The 16,250-nt window shown below is 45.2% G+C and overlaps 1 protein-coding gene across 7 annotated transcripts in view; it reads right to left on the minus strand.

Annotated features, from left to right (window-relative positions):
• Positions 1-6,365: 6,365 nt before the first annotated feature.
• The window catches only part of HEMK1 (HemK methyltransferase 1, mitochondrial release factors N(5)-glutamine), a 39,019-nt gene continuing 29,134 nt past the window's right edge, over positions 6,366-16,250 (minus strand). For 5 of the 7 annotated variants that reach the window (XM_071755628.1, XM_071755629.1, XM_071755630.1 and 2 more), the window contains 7 exons: positions 16,029-16,181; positions 13,961-14,025; positions 13,544-13,593; positions 12,074-12,179; positions 10,990-11,085; positions 9,126-9,239; positions 7,948-8,767 (listed from right to left, as the gene is read on the minus strand). In XM_071755628.1, the coding sequence (XP_071611729.1) occupies positions 8,731-8,767; positions 9,126-9,239; positions 10,990-11,085; positions 12,074-12,179; positions 13,544-13,593; positions 13,961-14,025; positions 16,029-16,181 (621 nt within the window). In that variant the 3' untranslated portion in view covers positions 7,948-8,730. Of the gene's footprint in view, positions 8,768-9,125; positions 9,240-10,989; positions 11,086-12,073; positions 12,180-13,543; positions 13,594-13,960; positions 14,026-16,028; positions 16,182-16,250 lie in introns of all 7 variants that reach the window. The other 2 variants (XM_071755627.1, XM_071755632.1) reach the window with 2 other exon arrangements.

The raw sequence follows: 16,250 nt of genomic DNA on the forward strand, positions 1-16,250 counted from the left end.
TGCTGCCTCCCTTCTTGCTTTTCCAGACTCCATGAGCACAGTAGGGATCTTGCAAGCACCAACTGCTGCCAACTCAGGATTTTCAGCAGTTATTTGGTGATCAACAACAGGCTACAGGCCATTCATCTGGATGTGTTAATATTTTAATTTTTCTGCTCATGGCTTAGTCTGGCCTTAATCCTGGCCCTACTGAGTAAGAAAGTTACTTAATTACTAAATTAAATACTTCATTTATATAATATTTGACTGATTTAATTATATTCTCCAGTTTTTACTAGTTGGAAAGGCCACTTCTCCAAAGACACAATTTTCACTCTCCAGATATTTATGCCTCTTTTCTTTCCCACACAGGTGATGATGGAAAATAAATTAATAACTACCTACCTCCATATTCTTGGTTTTATTGCTGGTCAATAGGGCACACAATCAAGCCCTGAAGCAGAACAGATGACATGTTTGCTGGGCTTATGGAACTTAGCATGGAGTTTATTGCACAGTTCTGGATCTGCATCACATGTGTGTGTATGCTTGTGTGTTGCTGAGGTGGAAAAAATCATGAAGCTGAATAAAGGGCTGCTGTCTGCTGACACAGATGAGACAAAAAACTCTCTGACCTGGAAGTTAAAGTACAAAATCTACTTTCAGCCTGAGTGCTCACTGCCCATATGCATTAATTGAATAAGCCCTGTTTGAGGGAAGTACAATCTTAATCTCAAGTAAAGAGAGCACAAGCCAGGACCATGACTCCCACCTGAGCATTAAGCACCATTAAGCAGCAAAATCATGTGGAGGACAATGCAAGACAAAGCTGCCTTTTAAATGAGAATTTTTCTGTCACAAGCTTACTCCAAATTATCTAGCATAAGGAAATTCATCCATGTAAGCCAAAAATACTGGCAGGGGAGAATTACACAACAAGATACTGGCAGTGTACTAAAAGCTTAGAGAGAGATGGAGCAACCTGTGCAAAATGCTTCTAGGCACTAAAGCAATACAAACACACCAGGAGCTGCTAAGGCTCAGAGAAGGACTCCAGAAAAACAGTAAGCTCAGAGTCAAAAGGGATGGTGAGAAAGGCACTCCCAGAGCAGTTGCAGAGCAATATGGACAAAGGAAAACTATGTATCAGTTTAACAACCTCCAGTCCCTGAAAAGGCTTAAAACACTGGACACTTGTTACACAGAATACAAGCACCGGTCCTACCGCCATGTGAGCTAACTGCATCCCAGCTGGAGTAAGTGGGATGACCCCACTGAGGTCAACAGAGTTGTAACAGCCCACTCTGGATTTACAAACTGGAAACATGTCCCACCTGTGTTTGCTGCAGTCTATCTTAAAAAACACAGGAGACAAGCTAACCATCAGGAAAGCAGCACACAGGCAGTTAAAGATACAGGCAGCTGCTACCATAGAGTGAAAATCAAAATCTCCCATGAAAGAACTGCTGCAGATGTTCCACCAGAAGCAGAGTCCTGCCTCCCACACACTCCCACCTAATGTGCAACTGGTGTTTACAGAAACTCGGCCAAGAGGCATCTTTGAGACCCACTGAGCAGTGCTCTGCTCTTGCTCAAATCAGGTTCCTCAGAGTCCTGTACTTTGTCCCCTGTTGCCCACCAGAAAGCCATCCACACTGGATAAGGGACACCATTCACTGAGGTACAGACATGAGGCAGAGATGCTCAGAGTTTGCCTCCTATATAGAACTGATACCTTATGGACACTCAGCCCCTTCTGCTTATCACTTCAGAGTGGCAAAGCAGGAACGTGGCAGCACAGGCCACCCCTCCTAAAACCTCAGCTCCATTTTAACACACCCTTTCTCAAGCATCCTGTCTTCTCTAGATGAACTTCATGTAGCAGTTCAGTCACCACATCAGTCACTTGTGTACATCTAGGTCCTGCAGAGCTCACTAATGGCTCCCCCAGTAACAACTCTCAAAATTACCCTTGTGCAGAATCTCAAGACTGAGGCTCTTGAAACTGAACACTAGTCTGGTCACATTCTCCCATCCTTTCCTCATGCAAACAGAAAGGAGTAACAATAACTACTTCCTATCTCAAGGCACTACCATCCTCCCAAGGGACAGGAGGGATGGCTACACTACTGAAAGAAACAGTAAAGAGATAAACACACACAGCCAGAACTGGGTTGCCAGAACTGGTTGTCCCTTTGCTGTGCCTCTGTTTCCTGTTACACCTGTTGGTCCCAGATATGTAGCTGGCAAACTCTTCTTTGCCATGCTGTAAATGCCAGGCTGGGAGCTGAGAATCCCTGCAATGTCTCCTGATGCTCCCCCTGGCATGGACAGGATGATTTCAGACCATCCCAGCTGTCACAAAACAAAGGATGAAGCCTGAGACTACTTGGATAGCCCTCTGAAGCAAGCCGAACCCACAGCAAGAATTTAATAGGGACAGGGTCCCTTCCTGCTCAGGAAGCAGCTTGTTCACATACAGTTGTTTTAAGGCCTGATATTGTGTGACTCAGGGCTATCATCATGACACTGACAGGGCAGAGGCATCAGAAAAGGCATCTTGGTGTCCATGCTGCCCAAAATGCCAGGGTGAGCACACAAGAACAGAAGCATGACCCATTGAAGGGAGAGGAAGCAGATCTTTATAGCTAGAAGCTGCCAGCTGAACAAAGCTACAGTTCTGTCATTAACTATATAAAGGAGACAAGCCCTGGAGAGCACAACATGTGGCAGCACTTCTCTCCACCTGTGTGCAACAGCAATATATTTGATGCTCATGCACTGTAAATGCACCACGGGCTTCTTTTGTGAACAGGATGCACTTCCTCAGCACTCTGCAGCAGGCTGGTCTGCCTCTGCTTCATGCTCTTACTACTCTCAGAGATGCACTCATTGCAGAAAAACCAGTGCTGGCACTTTAGCTTACTACCACATCCTTTGGTTTTCCACTGGCAGCACTGGAAATCAGCAAAGTAAATCTGATTTATGATGCTGCAGCAGGGTGTTATGCTCTGTTACCAAGAAGTAGATGAGATGGACTTCATAAAAGTTGTCTCATTCTTTGCTCTTTCTGGATGTAATTGGAAACAAGGTGGCCACAGGACAGTCACAGTCCTTTCTGAAGTTACCAAGTACCCCACATGCTCTATGTAAGATATTCTTTACAGTGGTTCCTAAGACAGCAAAGGGATATTATTCCAACTGTAACACAGTAGCAATAATACACCCAAGGTCACACCCACGGTTTGTCACACAGTGGGATTGGAATCCAGATTTGGTGAATACCAGTTTAGCATGGAACTACTGGCCAGTTTCCAGCAAATGCAGCACTCCAGCTCCCAAAGGGAGCAAAGTGGAACAACAGCTTATTTGCCTCTGACTTAGCAACAGCAGATGGAGAAGTACACAAGTCACACCTGCTTTTGGGCACATCTGGAATTACTCAGGCCTTGCTTGTGGGCAGGAACTGCTGCGAACAAGTTCCCCTTTCTTTGTCATCCCTACCCACACCATCCCTCACAGTGAAATCCACAGGCATGAGAGAAAGAAATCTAAAGCAGTTTGCTGAAAAGCATATGCCTTGAAAAAAAGCTGATTTTACAAAAACTCCAGTGCATTTGCACACACCCTAAGGGCCTGATCCCAGGATCCAGCCCAGAAGGAAAACCACCATGGAATTCAGTACAGCACAGCACACACAGGTTATGCATGACCATGCCTCTTGCCACTATCATGTTCCTTACTCTGCTCCATTCCTTCTACATAGGGTGCAGCATAACCCTTATGTACCCTCTCTGGAGGAGATCAAAAGCCCCAATATGAGCAGGTAATTTATCAGCCCACTTGTATCCTACCCTCAGAAGCCTGTTCTGCCAGACCCACTGTGGCAGTGACAGGCCAGACTGAAAAGTCCAGTGGCAGAGAGATCATATAGGTCAGTATCCCAAAAACCACTGCATCACCTCCTACTTACAAGACTCCCCCAGGGCAAGCCTTGGGAACAGTTCAAATGCAGACTCTGAACCCCAGCCATGCCAGACTAAGCTGACACAACCAAAGAGGTGACTGCAAGGCAGGAGAAAGCTGGGTGCAGGTTGGATTCTGCAACTAGGGCAATCTTTAGAACATCCTTGAGGCTACAATAATTTCTGCTACCTGTCCTGCAGAGCATGTTTTGGCCACAGTGCCAGGGATGCAGGATGGTAGCATGTAAAAAGCTCCTCCATTCACCAGGGACTGGATGGACCAGGCTGAAATTTGCAAGCAACTGCCAGCCAGAAGAAACTGAGGACTGTGACATGACCTTCCACAGGGAGGAACAGGCTGAAAATTCCAGCACTTAAAGCATTTCAAAACACCTATGGAAAGGAAATAATCTGGAAACTGGATCAAGTCTCTCTTAGCAACTCATCATCTTGACTGTGAAAGAGAAGCCTTCTCTCACTAGATATCTGTCCTTCTGGGTGCAACCTGGAGTAGAAATAGTAGCTTATTAAAACTTTAAAACAGCTTCTGAGAACTTGCCCAAGCAAAATATTAATGCAGTCTTTGGCTTGGTCTTCACTGCTTGAGAAATGTCTCTCCCCTGTGATAAGATGAGCTGTAGCAGCTCTGTTATTCCAACCCTCATAGGCACAAGTATCACCTGCAGCACCTCTGAAGCACACTACCCTTGAGCACACCTGGTTCCCCTTTACATCTTACAGGCAGGGAGGGAAGGATGTGCAAGTGACCTACAAAACCAGCACAGCATGGGTGCTCTTTCCCTCAGAAACAAAGCCTGTGAGGAACCTGGGAACAGGCTTTCCCATGGAAGTTCCTCAAAAGACACTCAGTTTTCTCCACCTCAGACGAGAAGTTTTCAGCTTTAAGGGCAGTAAGGAAGCCTGGGTACAAAGGATAACTTTCTAGCAGATAGAACAGCAAAGCAGCAAAACAGATTGCATGCAAAAGTACTTCCCAGCATTGGAAGCTTTTTAGATCAGGCTGGGCAAACATCTGTCAGGGATGATGTAAGCCAATTTGATCCTTACTTAAGACAGGGAAATTGGGCTAGATGACTGTCAAGCTTTCTTCCAACTCATTCTGATCTGTGGCCCTGGATCAAGAAACTGAGTGCTGGACAGCACTCACACACATCCAGTCACTTGGGCCCCCAGGGATCTTCTGTGTCACACTAGTGAATTCCAGTCTATGTCTGTCAGTTCCTCACCTGGGAAAGAGTCTCATCCCTACAAGACCGTGGGCTCAGCTCAGAGGTCTGTGGGGATAAAAACATTTCTTTGACTCACCTAGGTCCCTGAGAAAGTCACTTTCACCCCATGATTTGGGTGGAAGACTGCAAACACAGTAAAAAAAAACAAACAGGTTCTTGCACTTCAGGGTACTTATACAGAAACTGCACCAGAACAAAACCAGTACTCTCTGTCCTCCAGAATACCAGAGATTATCCAAGACCATGGATTAATGCAGCCCTAGGGGGGCTTCAGGCTTCCCATTAACAGCATGGGACACAATCCCAGGTCTGTATCCCAAGCTGTGAGGTCTCCCTCCAGCTTCCCTACACGAGCCCTGTACCAAAGCTGTTTCACTGACACAGAAATAGAGGTTAAAGCCCCACTTTGCAGCTGCACCTGCACCGAAGTCCTCTGCTGACCCGAGTCCTGTCACTGGGGAACTGCACCTTTCCATGCTCCCACACAGCAGGAAGGCTCTGGCAGGGCTGTTCTCCAGCAGACACAGCTAAACTGGGACCACAGCTCCATCTGCAGGGCCTTGCCAAAGCCCGAGGTTTTACCAGCTCCTCCTCAGGGAAGGTCAGCTTTTCCCCAGTAGATGCTTCACACCTGGTAACTCTGAATCAGCACACACAACCACACCTTGCAGAGTCCTGGAGGAACACAAAGTCCCTCCGAAAGCACCACTCGAGGAAACAAATCACCATTTTAACAGTTCCAAAAACCCAGTAAGTTCCCAGAAAACTAAGGGCACAACAGACACCAGATTACATAAAATACAGACTGAAGCATCAGCACTCTGGGGCTTCAGGGAGCAGCTCTGCCTCTGCAGAGAGCTCACGTGCACAGCATGTTGCTGGCATCAGCTGAGCCTCCAGCTCACAGGCAACAAGGACAACACAGACATTGTCCAATGCTTTAGCAAGGGGGCTGGAAGTCCCTAAAACCAACATCTGCAAAGAGCAGATGAACCTGGGCCAACATGTGTAAAGCACTGGAACACATCGTGCACATGCCCCCAGATGCAAGTCTGACAAATAAACCCAGCCTCTTGGGAGGAACGACTGTTTTTCTCCATTCTTGTCTTTATGAGAAGGTCAGTGGCACCATGTGATTTTCTGAGCCATATAACCACAGCACAGACCCACCAAAACACAAGCATTTTTATTATTAAATATAGGAATTTAACACTTGTCCTAGTGGATTAGACAGACTGTTTCACAGAGGAAGTGTCCTGCTCAGAGCTCTGACTGGTTGATGCTACAAAAAAAACAAAAACACCACACTGCTTTCTGCAGCCCAGACACCACCAGTGCTCTCAGAGGGACAGCTAACTTGCCTCCTGCAGGGAGAAGAATGCAAGGTGATGCTGTTTAGCACTCTCATAAGTCAGTAAAATACTCAGCTTTTAAGGACTCCCACAATGTAAGCTGTGCTTGCTGCTGTTTCATACATAGCTGCTGCCAACACCTGTGAAATCTGTTTAGAAAGTAAATTTAAACAACTGTGTCTGACAAACTGCACTTAAAAAGACCAGAACTTTAAAAAAAAAAAAAGCAAAACAAAAACACACAACAAAACAACAGACCAACACAAAAAACCCACAAACCATTATCGCTTCTTTGACTACAATTTGTACTCACAGCCCTAGCAGGCCAAACTACCAGAAATCAGCTGTCCTGGAACTTGATTTCCAAAGCTAGGATCAAATACACTTTTACTTTTTAGTTCTCTTCCCTGGATCTCCTCTGCTGCATTAAATCACGGCAGGTGATGCAGCCCAGTGAAGGCTCAACTTCAGGTTAAGAGTTTACAGGACATGGGAAATTACTGGGGTAAGCAGAGCAGTGGAGTGGTTAAATGAAGTGTGAGGGGCACGGTGGAGTGAAAGGCCAGTGTGTGACCAGGGCTGCAGAAGCCCAGAGGGTGGGAAAAGAATCCAACTGGAGATTTGAGCACTGGCATCATCAGAGAGAGCTCAGTGATCTGGAAAAGCTGTGCCAGTGTTCAAGAGTTACAGAGCAGATGAAGTAGTGGGGAGTGTGAGTGTGAGAGATAGAAGGAAATTAGTGGTATTAGAGGTATTAGTGTTAATGTAAAGCCCCCTGAATCTGTTGCAGCCTTCCAAACAGATGCAGAGTTTGCTAATGCAGCTCCTACCTCATGTTTCTGGTTACATTCTCCCTGTTCAGCCTGGACAGAGAGCCTGATAGCATCTCCCTGGCACACACAGACTGCAAAGGTCACTGGATATTTCCAACCTTACTGAGAGCTCACCTCCACTGCCAGCAAGTGCTTCCATTCAGACTGGTTGACCAGATCCTTTGGTTGGCTTTCTGTCCTTCCTTTCCTGGCTAGCTATGGTCAGAAAGGGAACTTGCAACACCACAGACAACAGCAACAAGAAGCAGCTTGAATTTAATCCTTCCACTATTCATAATGCCATGATGCTGACTGTCCATTTCAGGGACATCTTTCAGTGTTGTTTCAGGCAGCCCTAGCCTTAGTCACACTTCCCAAAGAAACAGACCTCAGCTACTCCTATGGCTGTCAAGAGACTGGATCCTACTCCACACGTAGCCTCTTGTCAAGTTTTGCACAAGTCATTTCACCTCCTGTTTTTCAGCTTCTCCATCTGCAAAACTGGTGCAGCTGCTCTGGCCTTTGTAAAGTCTTGCATCTAAATGCCTTACATGGAAGCCAGGCATTTCTATCACTACCAGAGGCAATGTGCAGGCATCAGGTGTTTATTCAGGTCTGCTGGCATGTTTGAAAACCTAACTGCACAGCAGTTCTTGCAAGGACACTGATCTGAAGCACTATCTTTATTACAATGTTTTGATTTCTTGTGGCAGCATCCACAAAGAGTCAGGTGCTGCAGGTTCAGATGGTGTAACACATGTACTGATCCTTCAATGATGGCACTCAGCAGGACTGGGAAACAAAAGCTGCTTTGCTGCTGGAGTTCTACTCCAGGGCATTGGGATCCTGGAACAGAACTGAATTTGAAATGTGCAGATTAGTCATGTCCTGTGTTACCAGCAAGTCCACGTGCAAATAGAAGCCAGAGTTCAGGCCCATCATCCAGTCTAGTTACACTTTACATACATTTATATCTCAAGGTCAAAAAGCAAAAAGTGGAAATTATTTTTAGACCAAATGAGCAATGTGACATTCTCTGACACGTCGAGAAGTTGTATTTTAAATTAATATCTGGAGCTGTGAACTCTTCTATATTGGGTCCTGATACTAACAAGTCACTTTAGCACTTTGACTGAAAAGTTGCACATAGTTCCCTGAGGAAGGTGAAACACTTCCACATGCTCCTCTGAACTTTTGGATCTCTGGATGAAGTCTGTACCAGGAGATGAGGGGTCTGCCACTGCATGGACAGTCCAGTGCACTGGGGAATGATGTGGAGGTTCCTTCTGCCATGCAGAGTTTTCAACGAGCTATTCAGCAGGGCTGACCAGCAGAAAGCATTCTGCAAGGAGAGTTATTTCTGGTACAGTTGTCATCTGTGTTGGTATTGGATGTGCAGAAACCTAGGCCTGTGGGAAAAAGAATGACCAGAGCTTTAACTCTTGCTGAGTTTAACACAGAGCTTTAACACCTCTGCTTCTGTCACACAAAAGCAGTGATTTCCCAATGGTGATAATCTCACCAGAGCCAGTCAGCCCAACAGAAATGCTTACTTGTGCCACAATTTCTGGCCCAGAAACACTTGCCAGGCTACCTCAGGATATAAGGCAGCTGAGATACTTGAAGGAAGCCCCTGTTTTGTTAAAGACTAGAAGTCAGCTGTGGACTCTGGCTGAGTTCATTCAACATATCAGGGTTCAAGAACTTAATCTACAAAGGACACAGACCTACACCTGAAGCAAAAGTCTGAAGGTAAGAGAGACTCACTTGCCACAGAAGTCCTTGTGAACAGCACGAAGGACAAGTAGTAAGTTGGGATGTGCCTGTAGCCAGTTTGCCACCATATCTGGGTGTCTGGGATCAACTTCCAGAAACACACTCCTGAAAGGACACATTTGGGAGTAGAAAGTGAGGAGATGCACACATTTAGGTTGTTAAACTGATAAAACCAAAGTCTGTCTTTCTTGGATGACTCCTATCAGTGTAGAAAATAAGAGAGTCAGCAAACACACAGCAATCCAACAACCCTAAACCAGATCACAGCTGTCTATTTAAGATGCAGATCCCAACTCCCTCCTTCAGGGGGAGAAAATGTTGGAGTGAATCCTCCCAGTACTCCTCTGAGTGAGCAGTGAAACATTTGTACTGAGATGCAAGGATCCTTCCAAAAACCATGCAGAGATACTGCCAACTCTGTCTTTCTGAGGCCCCCAAAGACTGAAGGACAGAATAAAGTTCTATGACACAAATGCATGAACATGGAGCTGGATTGGAACATGAAGTTCCTCTTTGTACAAGCAGGGTGACAAGAGAGTCCTAAGGTACAGGTCAGCACATGCATTTTTCCCATAGTAAAATTATCCATAAATCAGTTAAGAAGATACCACCAGCAACCAGACCATAGAGTCCCAGATAGAGGACTGTACAAAGGAGAGTGCAGCAGGGATAAGGGAACTTAATCAGGCAAGCTCAGAGCACCAGGACCAGGCCTGAACACTGAAGGGCTATTTCCATCTCTGCTGCAGCTAAGCCTCTGGCACTGGCCTATTTCTGGGTCTCTAGTCCCATGATGAGGCTGAACCATGCCAGCTTACAGGCATGTGGAGATGATGGAACTGGTTACAGCCTGTGACAGCACAGCAAGATAAAAGTTTAACAGGCAAAGAACAGAGGCCAAGCCCCAAGCCTCTCCTGAGAATTCCTAAAACATCCCACACTGAGAACTCCCTAAAAATTCACCAGATCGTTCCTGACCTTAAAAAACTTCCACTCTTCAATGGGGGCTCCACCTTCTAAGCCAAGCAAAAAGGAAAGGAAAAAACTCAGTCCTAAAAAACAAACCCATGGCACCAATCGCTAGCCAAGAAGTTCCAAGGAGCATCTTCTGGTCTGGTGGTCATGCAAAGCATGAGGAATGAGTTCTCCTGCACACAGTACACCTCTCAGTATTCCTGTTCCTCTTCTCAAACCTGCAGATTTTCAGTGACCTCTCTTATGCTGGTAAAGGTAAGGAATTTTCAGCAGGGTATGGGAATTCACTGGCACAACAGACTTTTGGGTATCAGCACAGTGCTCTTGAAGTACAAAATGGATGCCACATGACAGGGAATTCAAACAATGGATCTTGAGTATTAACCATGGAGAAATTTAACAGCTATGGAACTATCCCTGGCTGATCTTTCTCTACAGACATTCAGCATTATATCCTAGCACAATAAACAAGTTTCCCCTAATTAAAGGGAGGGAGGGAAGCAGAGATCTACATTGATTCTCACAGAGCACTACACTGCTGCTCCTTCCATCAGTTATTCTGCTCAGAAAGCTTTTTTGTTTGCACTCTCTGCTGCCCACTTTGTGGAGTTTTTTGTTGCTTTTTTTGACCTTTAAAAATTCTCCCTTCACTGAGTAGGAAATACCACCAGTGGACAAGAAGGCCCATATCCCTTTATTAACCAATTTCAAGCTAATTTTGCTTACATATAATTTTTTTTTTTTTTTTAAAGTGCCATTACTAGATGGGGGCGGAGGGGGCATTTTGGAACTATTTTCACTCTGTACCTTTCTGTATGAAAAGGAAACAGAAGTCACAGAAGCAAATGGACAAAAGACAAGAAATTCAAACAGTGCTTACCCAGAGTCCTTCAGCAAAGAAGGAGCCAGAGCCAGGATTGTTTTAATGACTCTCATGCCATCATCTCCCCCATCCAGTGCATCAAGGTCCTCATAGCTGGAGTGTGGAAACAAGACATCAGAAGCAATTCAAGTGGCATGAGCCACCCCTTGAGGATGCATCACCTCAAGCTCCATGGAGAAAGGTGAACCTAACACACCTGAACTCCAGTAGTCCTAGAGCAGGTGACATCACTCACAGCTTTTGTGTCAAACACAGGGAATACAAAAGCAGCTACCAGTAGGCTGAGAAACTCCATGTTGCACACAACCAGAAAACAACCATGGAACTCTTCCTGAAAATCATGAGCCAACTGCAGCCATGGTCATGCAGTTCCAACACATGGATCTGCTCTCCCTGTGCCTGCTGACAGGGAGAGAGTAGCTTGTATGGCAAGAGATCACTTCCTTTATGTCAACTGTGACAAGAGCCAGGCTGCCCTGTGTTTTAAGTTAGCAGAGCAAAATTAGGATGCAGAAAGTTCCACTTTCAGAACCTGCTCTGGTGCCCATCTTGCACCCAGCTGTGTGCAGGACTTTGTCCTGGCATGCATGAAAATCAATTCTGAGAAAGAAGGAGCACTCACAAAGTGGTTCCATATTCCAGAAGAGCTTATTTCTGTTTGTGTGGGTTTGTTTGCTTAACTCAAGTATTGAGATGAGAACAGGTCAGAGGATTTCTACCCAGTATTTCTGCCATCAGATAAAGCTTCTCAGATTACTTACACTTCCTTTCATAAACTCCCACAAATTATGGAAGGAATAGAAAGAAAGGTTTAACAGGAAAAATGTTCTGAAACAACTCTAGATTGGAAACTTGTTAGTTTCTAAGTGTGTGTTTTTTCAGTTTTTAAAAACATTTAAAATACTTTGATATTGCTTCAGATCTGTAAGCAGTTATCAAAGGAACACTGTATTATTGTATATCATATAAAAACACCTACAGTACATACATGTATACTACATTTGCATGTTTTGTGTGTAGTATAAGGAAGCAGAAAGAAAACCTTACTTTAAGGACAAGGGAAATCTATTTGTCTGCTTACCAGAGGATTTCTGTGTCCAAGGCAGCCATGTCTTCATGGAAGACGTAGGGGGGGTTACTGACTATGAAGTCTATGGGTCCCCAGAGTAGCAGCTGCTTGGCAGAACCTAGAAAAAAAAAAAAAAGAATCACAACCAGCTCTCAACCACAGCAATCCTCCCTATAAGCCGAGTGTTAAAACCCCATCCAGGAAACTGTCTCTCCAGTCCCTGTTTGTGTCTTGCTCTGCTTTTCTCTAATAAAATTTTATCCTATTTTTGGGGGGGGATTGCCTGGACTGCTCATGCTCCCAGCTTCAATGAAAAAGTGATAAAAAGCTAAGCACAATGTTTTCATATTTTTCATAACAGGTCTGCTTAACAGAACATGTTACAGCACAGGACCTTGATGATCTGGAGCTCTGTGGCCATCTGGATCTTAAACAACACTTAGAACTTGAGAGAGCCCACAAAGACCTAAGTGGGAGCTTAGAGTAGCTGTCAGGATGCATACCCTTCCTCTTATCAGAGGTCCTTCTGCAGCTTTGATGAGCAAGAGAGCCAGACCCTCTCAGCAGCATCAACCATCTAGAATCAGCTCTTCTGCAGACAGGGTTCAGCTTCCTGCACTCATGCTGCTGCCTGGCCCGACACCCACCTGCCCTGAACCAGACATCTTGTGACCATGGGAGCACAGCACTGTCCTCAGCCCAGCCCCCTGGCACAGGGCTCAGCCATGCAGGTGCCATGCCAACACAGCTACATGGGTTTTGGACCAGAGCTTGCTGGCATGAACTCCAGTCTGCAGACAGACAGCTGCAGACACAGCCCCAGAGAGGCAGTACAGTGTCACATCCAACAGTGCCAGAAAGGTGCACCAGTGATTCTGCAGTGCTGGAACTCCTGGGCTCCACAGTTCCTGGCTATGAAACAGAGGAGGAGGTATCTACCTAACTGGATAAGCCTCACCAAAGGGCAGTTTTAACTGGCTTCAGCCTGGTTTGGGGAAGACAGCAGGTATTGTTCTGTAGTTTAGATCACCTGATTTCAGATTAATAAGGCTGGGCACTTAATCTAAGCTAAATATCTGGGCTCCCTGTAACATCAATGGAGAGACAAGTACACACATGTTTATCTAAAGCATCCATGTCAGCACAGGATTAGTTACCCTGTGCATATCTTTGCCTCTCCCCAGTAACACTAGAGAGCACCTGGACTACCAGCTCAGACACAAACTTTAGATACCTAAAATCAGAAACAATTCACCTTCTGATGTGGTCAGGAATTTCTGTCAGCTGCACCTTTTGCCAGGAAATCTCTGCCAGGAAAACCTTCATTGTCTCACTTCTTTACTGACCTTTTTTTCTACTAACTTCAACACTCTCCTGACCCCTGCATTCAAGAAGGGGTCCCCTGGCTGTGGCTCATGCCTGCCTCCCCCCAGCAAAGTAAGAAGAAAGAAAGATAAGGGAGATGTGACAGAAAAGAGTTACCATATGAAACATCATGGTGGAGAATCTGGATCCTGTCCTGGAGTTGTAGCCTGTAAAATTCCAGATGCAAGAAAAGGAAGAAGAAAGATCAGGAGGCTTGTTTGTGTAAATTCATGAGCAGCACATTCTATAAATAGATCATTAAATATCACACCTCTTATCTGACACTCATTTATCCATCCCCCTGACTGCAGCCAGATTCCTCTCAATCTGCAAGGGAAATGTAGGATCTGCTCTTTGCCCCATGAACAACATGTGCACCCATGCTAATCCCAGGGTGTGGCTCCTCTGCATCCAAAACCTGTATGTGTGCATCACTCCTCGCCTTATATACAGCAGTATTCCCTCATCCTGCTACACATTAACTACATCTCCATGCCACAATTTACAAAAAATGGGTAATATGTGGTGTTGTACCTATGTGCATTCTCCCAGGTGAGATCCACAGCAGCCTTCTCTTTATCCACAGCTATCACCAGGCTCTGGGACAGAAAAAACCAACAGCAAACAAGTGTTACAACATCAGGGTTCCTGAGCAGACACACTCTGCCAAGGGGACATCCAAGATAAGAACTGACAATTCACTGTTCTCTCTTGGCTCCTAAAAGGGGCAGTTCATGATGAAAGCATCCCAGAGCACTGATGGGATCACGAGTCACTTCTAGTAAGGCCACTAACGTGACAGAAGGCACTGTGCCACACTGCCACCACTCCACCAAAATAGACAGGCTTCTGACCCAACCAACTCAGCTGACAGCAACGCAGTCACACTGACAAACATCATCTGATACTTTCATAGCTCCTACTCGTGTGAAACTCAAAATGCTGGCAAGTCTGGGGTAGATAAAGGAAGACCATGTCCCTCTCTACTTCTCCTCTCTACTGTGGACAGAATCCCTCCCAGCATTAACACAACCACCTGCAGAGAGGTTCAGGCATTTGCTGTCTGTTCTGCAGACAGTTTTTGCCTGGTTACTCCACTGCAGCCCTCACACCACATTCATTGTGTGTATTGACTGTGTATACACAACTGTGCACTTGAAAGTAATCCAGAATAACATCAAGAGATAGGACTAAACAGAAATTTGTTTGATCACCTATTCCAGCTTGGGAAAAGTGAAGGCAAAGGCTTGTTTTTACACCATTTATGGGGTTTTTGTTGTTTGTTTGCTTGTTTGGGGTTTTTTTGATGTTGGTAAGTATTTACATAGAGAAAGCAAGCTCAAAGGAACTACTTTGCATTTGGAGATGATGGTGTGATCAGGCATCATTCCCAGGGGGACAAATTTCACAGCCTGAGACTACAACTCACACACAAAGCTGAGCCTTAAGGTTGAAGGGGACAGCTGAATCCAAAAGGGAGAAGTTGTTGTTTTCTCAGTGTGAAATTCTGCCTCAAACACTGAAAAGATCACACAGAGTGTAAACACCACTTAGCTGCCAGTGTGGCTACCACTAATTCTAATTAGTCAAGGCTACTTATGTTTCTGGGCCCAGCAGTTTGTGCCAGTAAGCTTGGGAAGCACTCTTATCAGCTACAGAAACAGACTGACACAGTTCTTTAACATAAGAGGTGAGGAAAAGAGCAGAAGAATTACTCTGGGAATCAGAGTAATTATAATCTGAAGTAATAAAGCTCAAGTGTGAGCCTTATCAGGTCACTGGGAGCAGGAACAGAGGCATCAACCTCTCATTCTATACACCAGGTCTTAAGCTTCTGCAAGAGGAAGGACTGGCCACAGCACTTCTCATTCATGAGAAGGAACAGTTCTGAGGAAAAGGGGAATATTTTCCTCTTAACCACATGCAATGACTTCTTGGATTCATTTCTCTTTCTGTTTACCAGCAGTATCTCAGTAAGCATGTTACACAATACAATAATCAGAGGCAAAAGGGCCTTTGGCCGCCCAGATCTCAGGTCTCTTCTTGCTCTTTTCACCCAATACTGGGGAACAAAAGACTTTAAAAAAGTGGTTTGGCAGATGTGTCAGTGTGACATATTGATCCCAAGTACTGACACTTCTGTGGTAATCCCCTTCCCCTTCCCTAATTCATTAGTCTTCAGTCTTCTAGAGAAACAATCTTTTGATTCACAGCAAGGTGATTTTTAGAGATGACTGCCCCATAAATTCAACCAATAGAGTGCGTGCCCATGTCTCAGTCCCTCCAGTTCACAGCCCAGGATATTAGCTTAAACCAACACCCACCTGTGCTTCAAGGTAAAATGATTAATAGTGAGTTGTGACAGCTGAAGACAGAGATCCCATTCTGACTGTGTATCCACTACTTCTGCAGACAGCTGGAGAGAGCACTTACTAAATATTCCTGTCATACCTAGCATGAATGCATAGTGTCAGAACCCTTAGCTGCTGAAGTTCCATCAAAGCAAAGCAGTTTGTTTGTGAAATCTCAGTGAAGACCAACAGAGTGGGATTAACCTGTAATAAGGGCATTTCATGTACCATGAGCACTGAAAAAAGCTCACCTGTGGCAGTTTGCACAACAGACTCAGAGCAATTGCTCCAGAGCCACAGCCAACCTCTAGGATCACAGGATGAGGGGCAGGAACTGGGCAGCCAAGGCCTGAATTCTTCTCACATTTCTGAGATTCTTCCTCCACAACTAAGGAGACAAGATCCTAAAAAAACCAAACAAAAACATAAGTAGTAAGGGAACTGCTTTGACTCACACCTTTGCAGTCTGAGGA

Source organism: Heliangelus exortis, chromosome 12, assembly GCF_036169615.1.
Source record: "Heliangelus exortis chromosome 12, bHelExo1.hap1, whole genome shotgun sequence".
NCBI lineage: Eukaryota > Metazoa > Chordata > Aves > Apodiformes > Trochilidae > Heliangelus > Heliangelus exortis.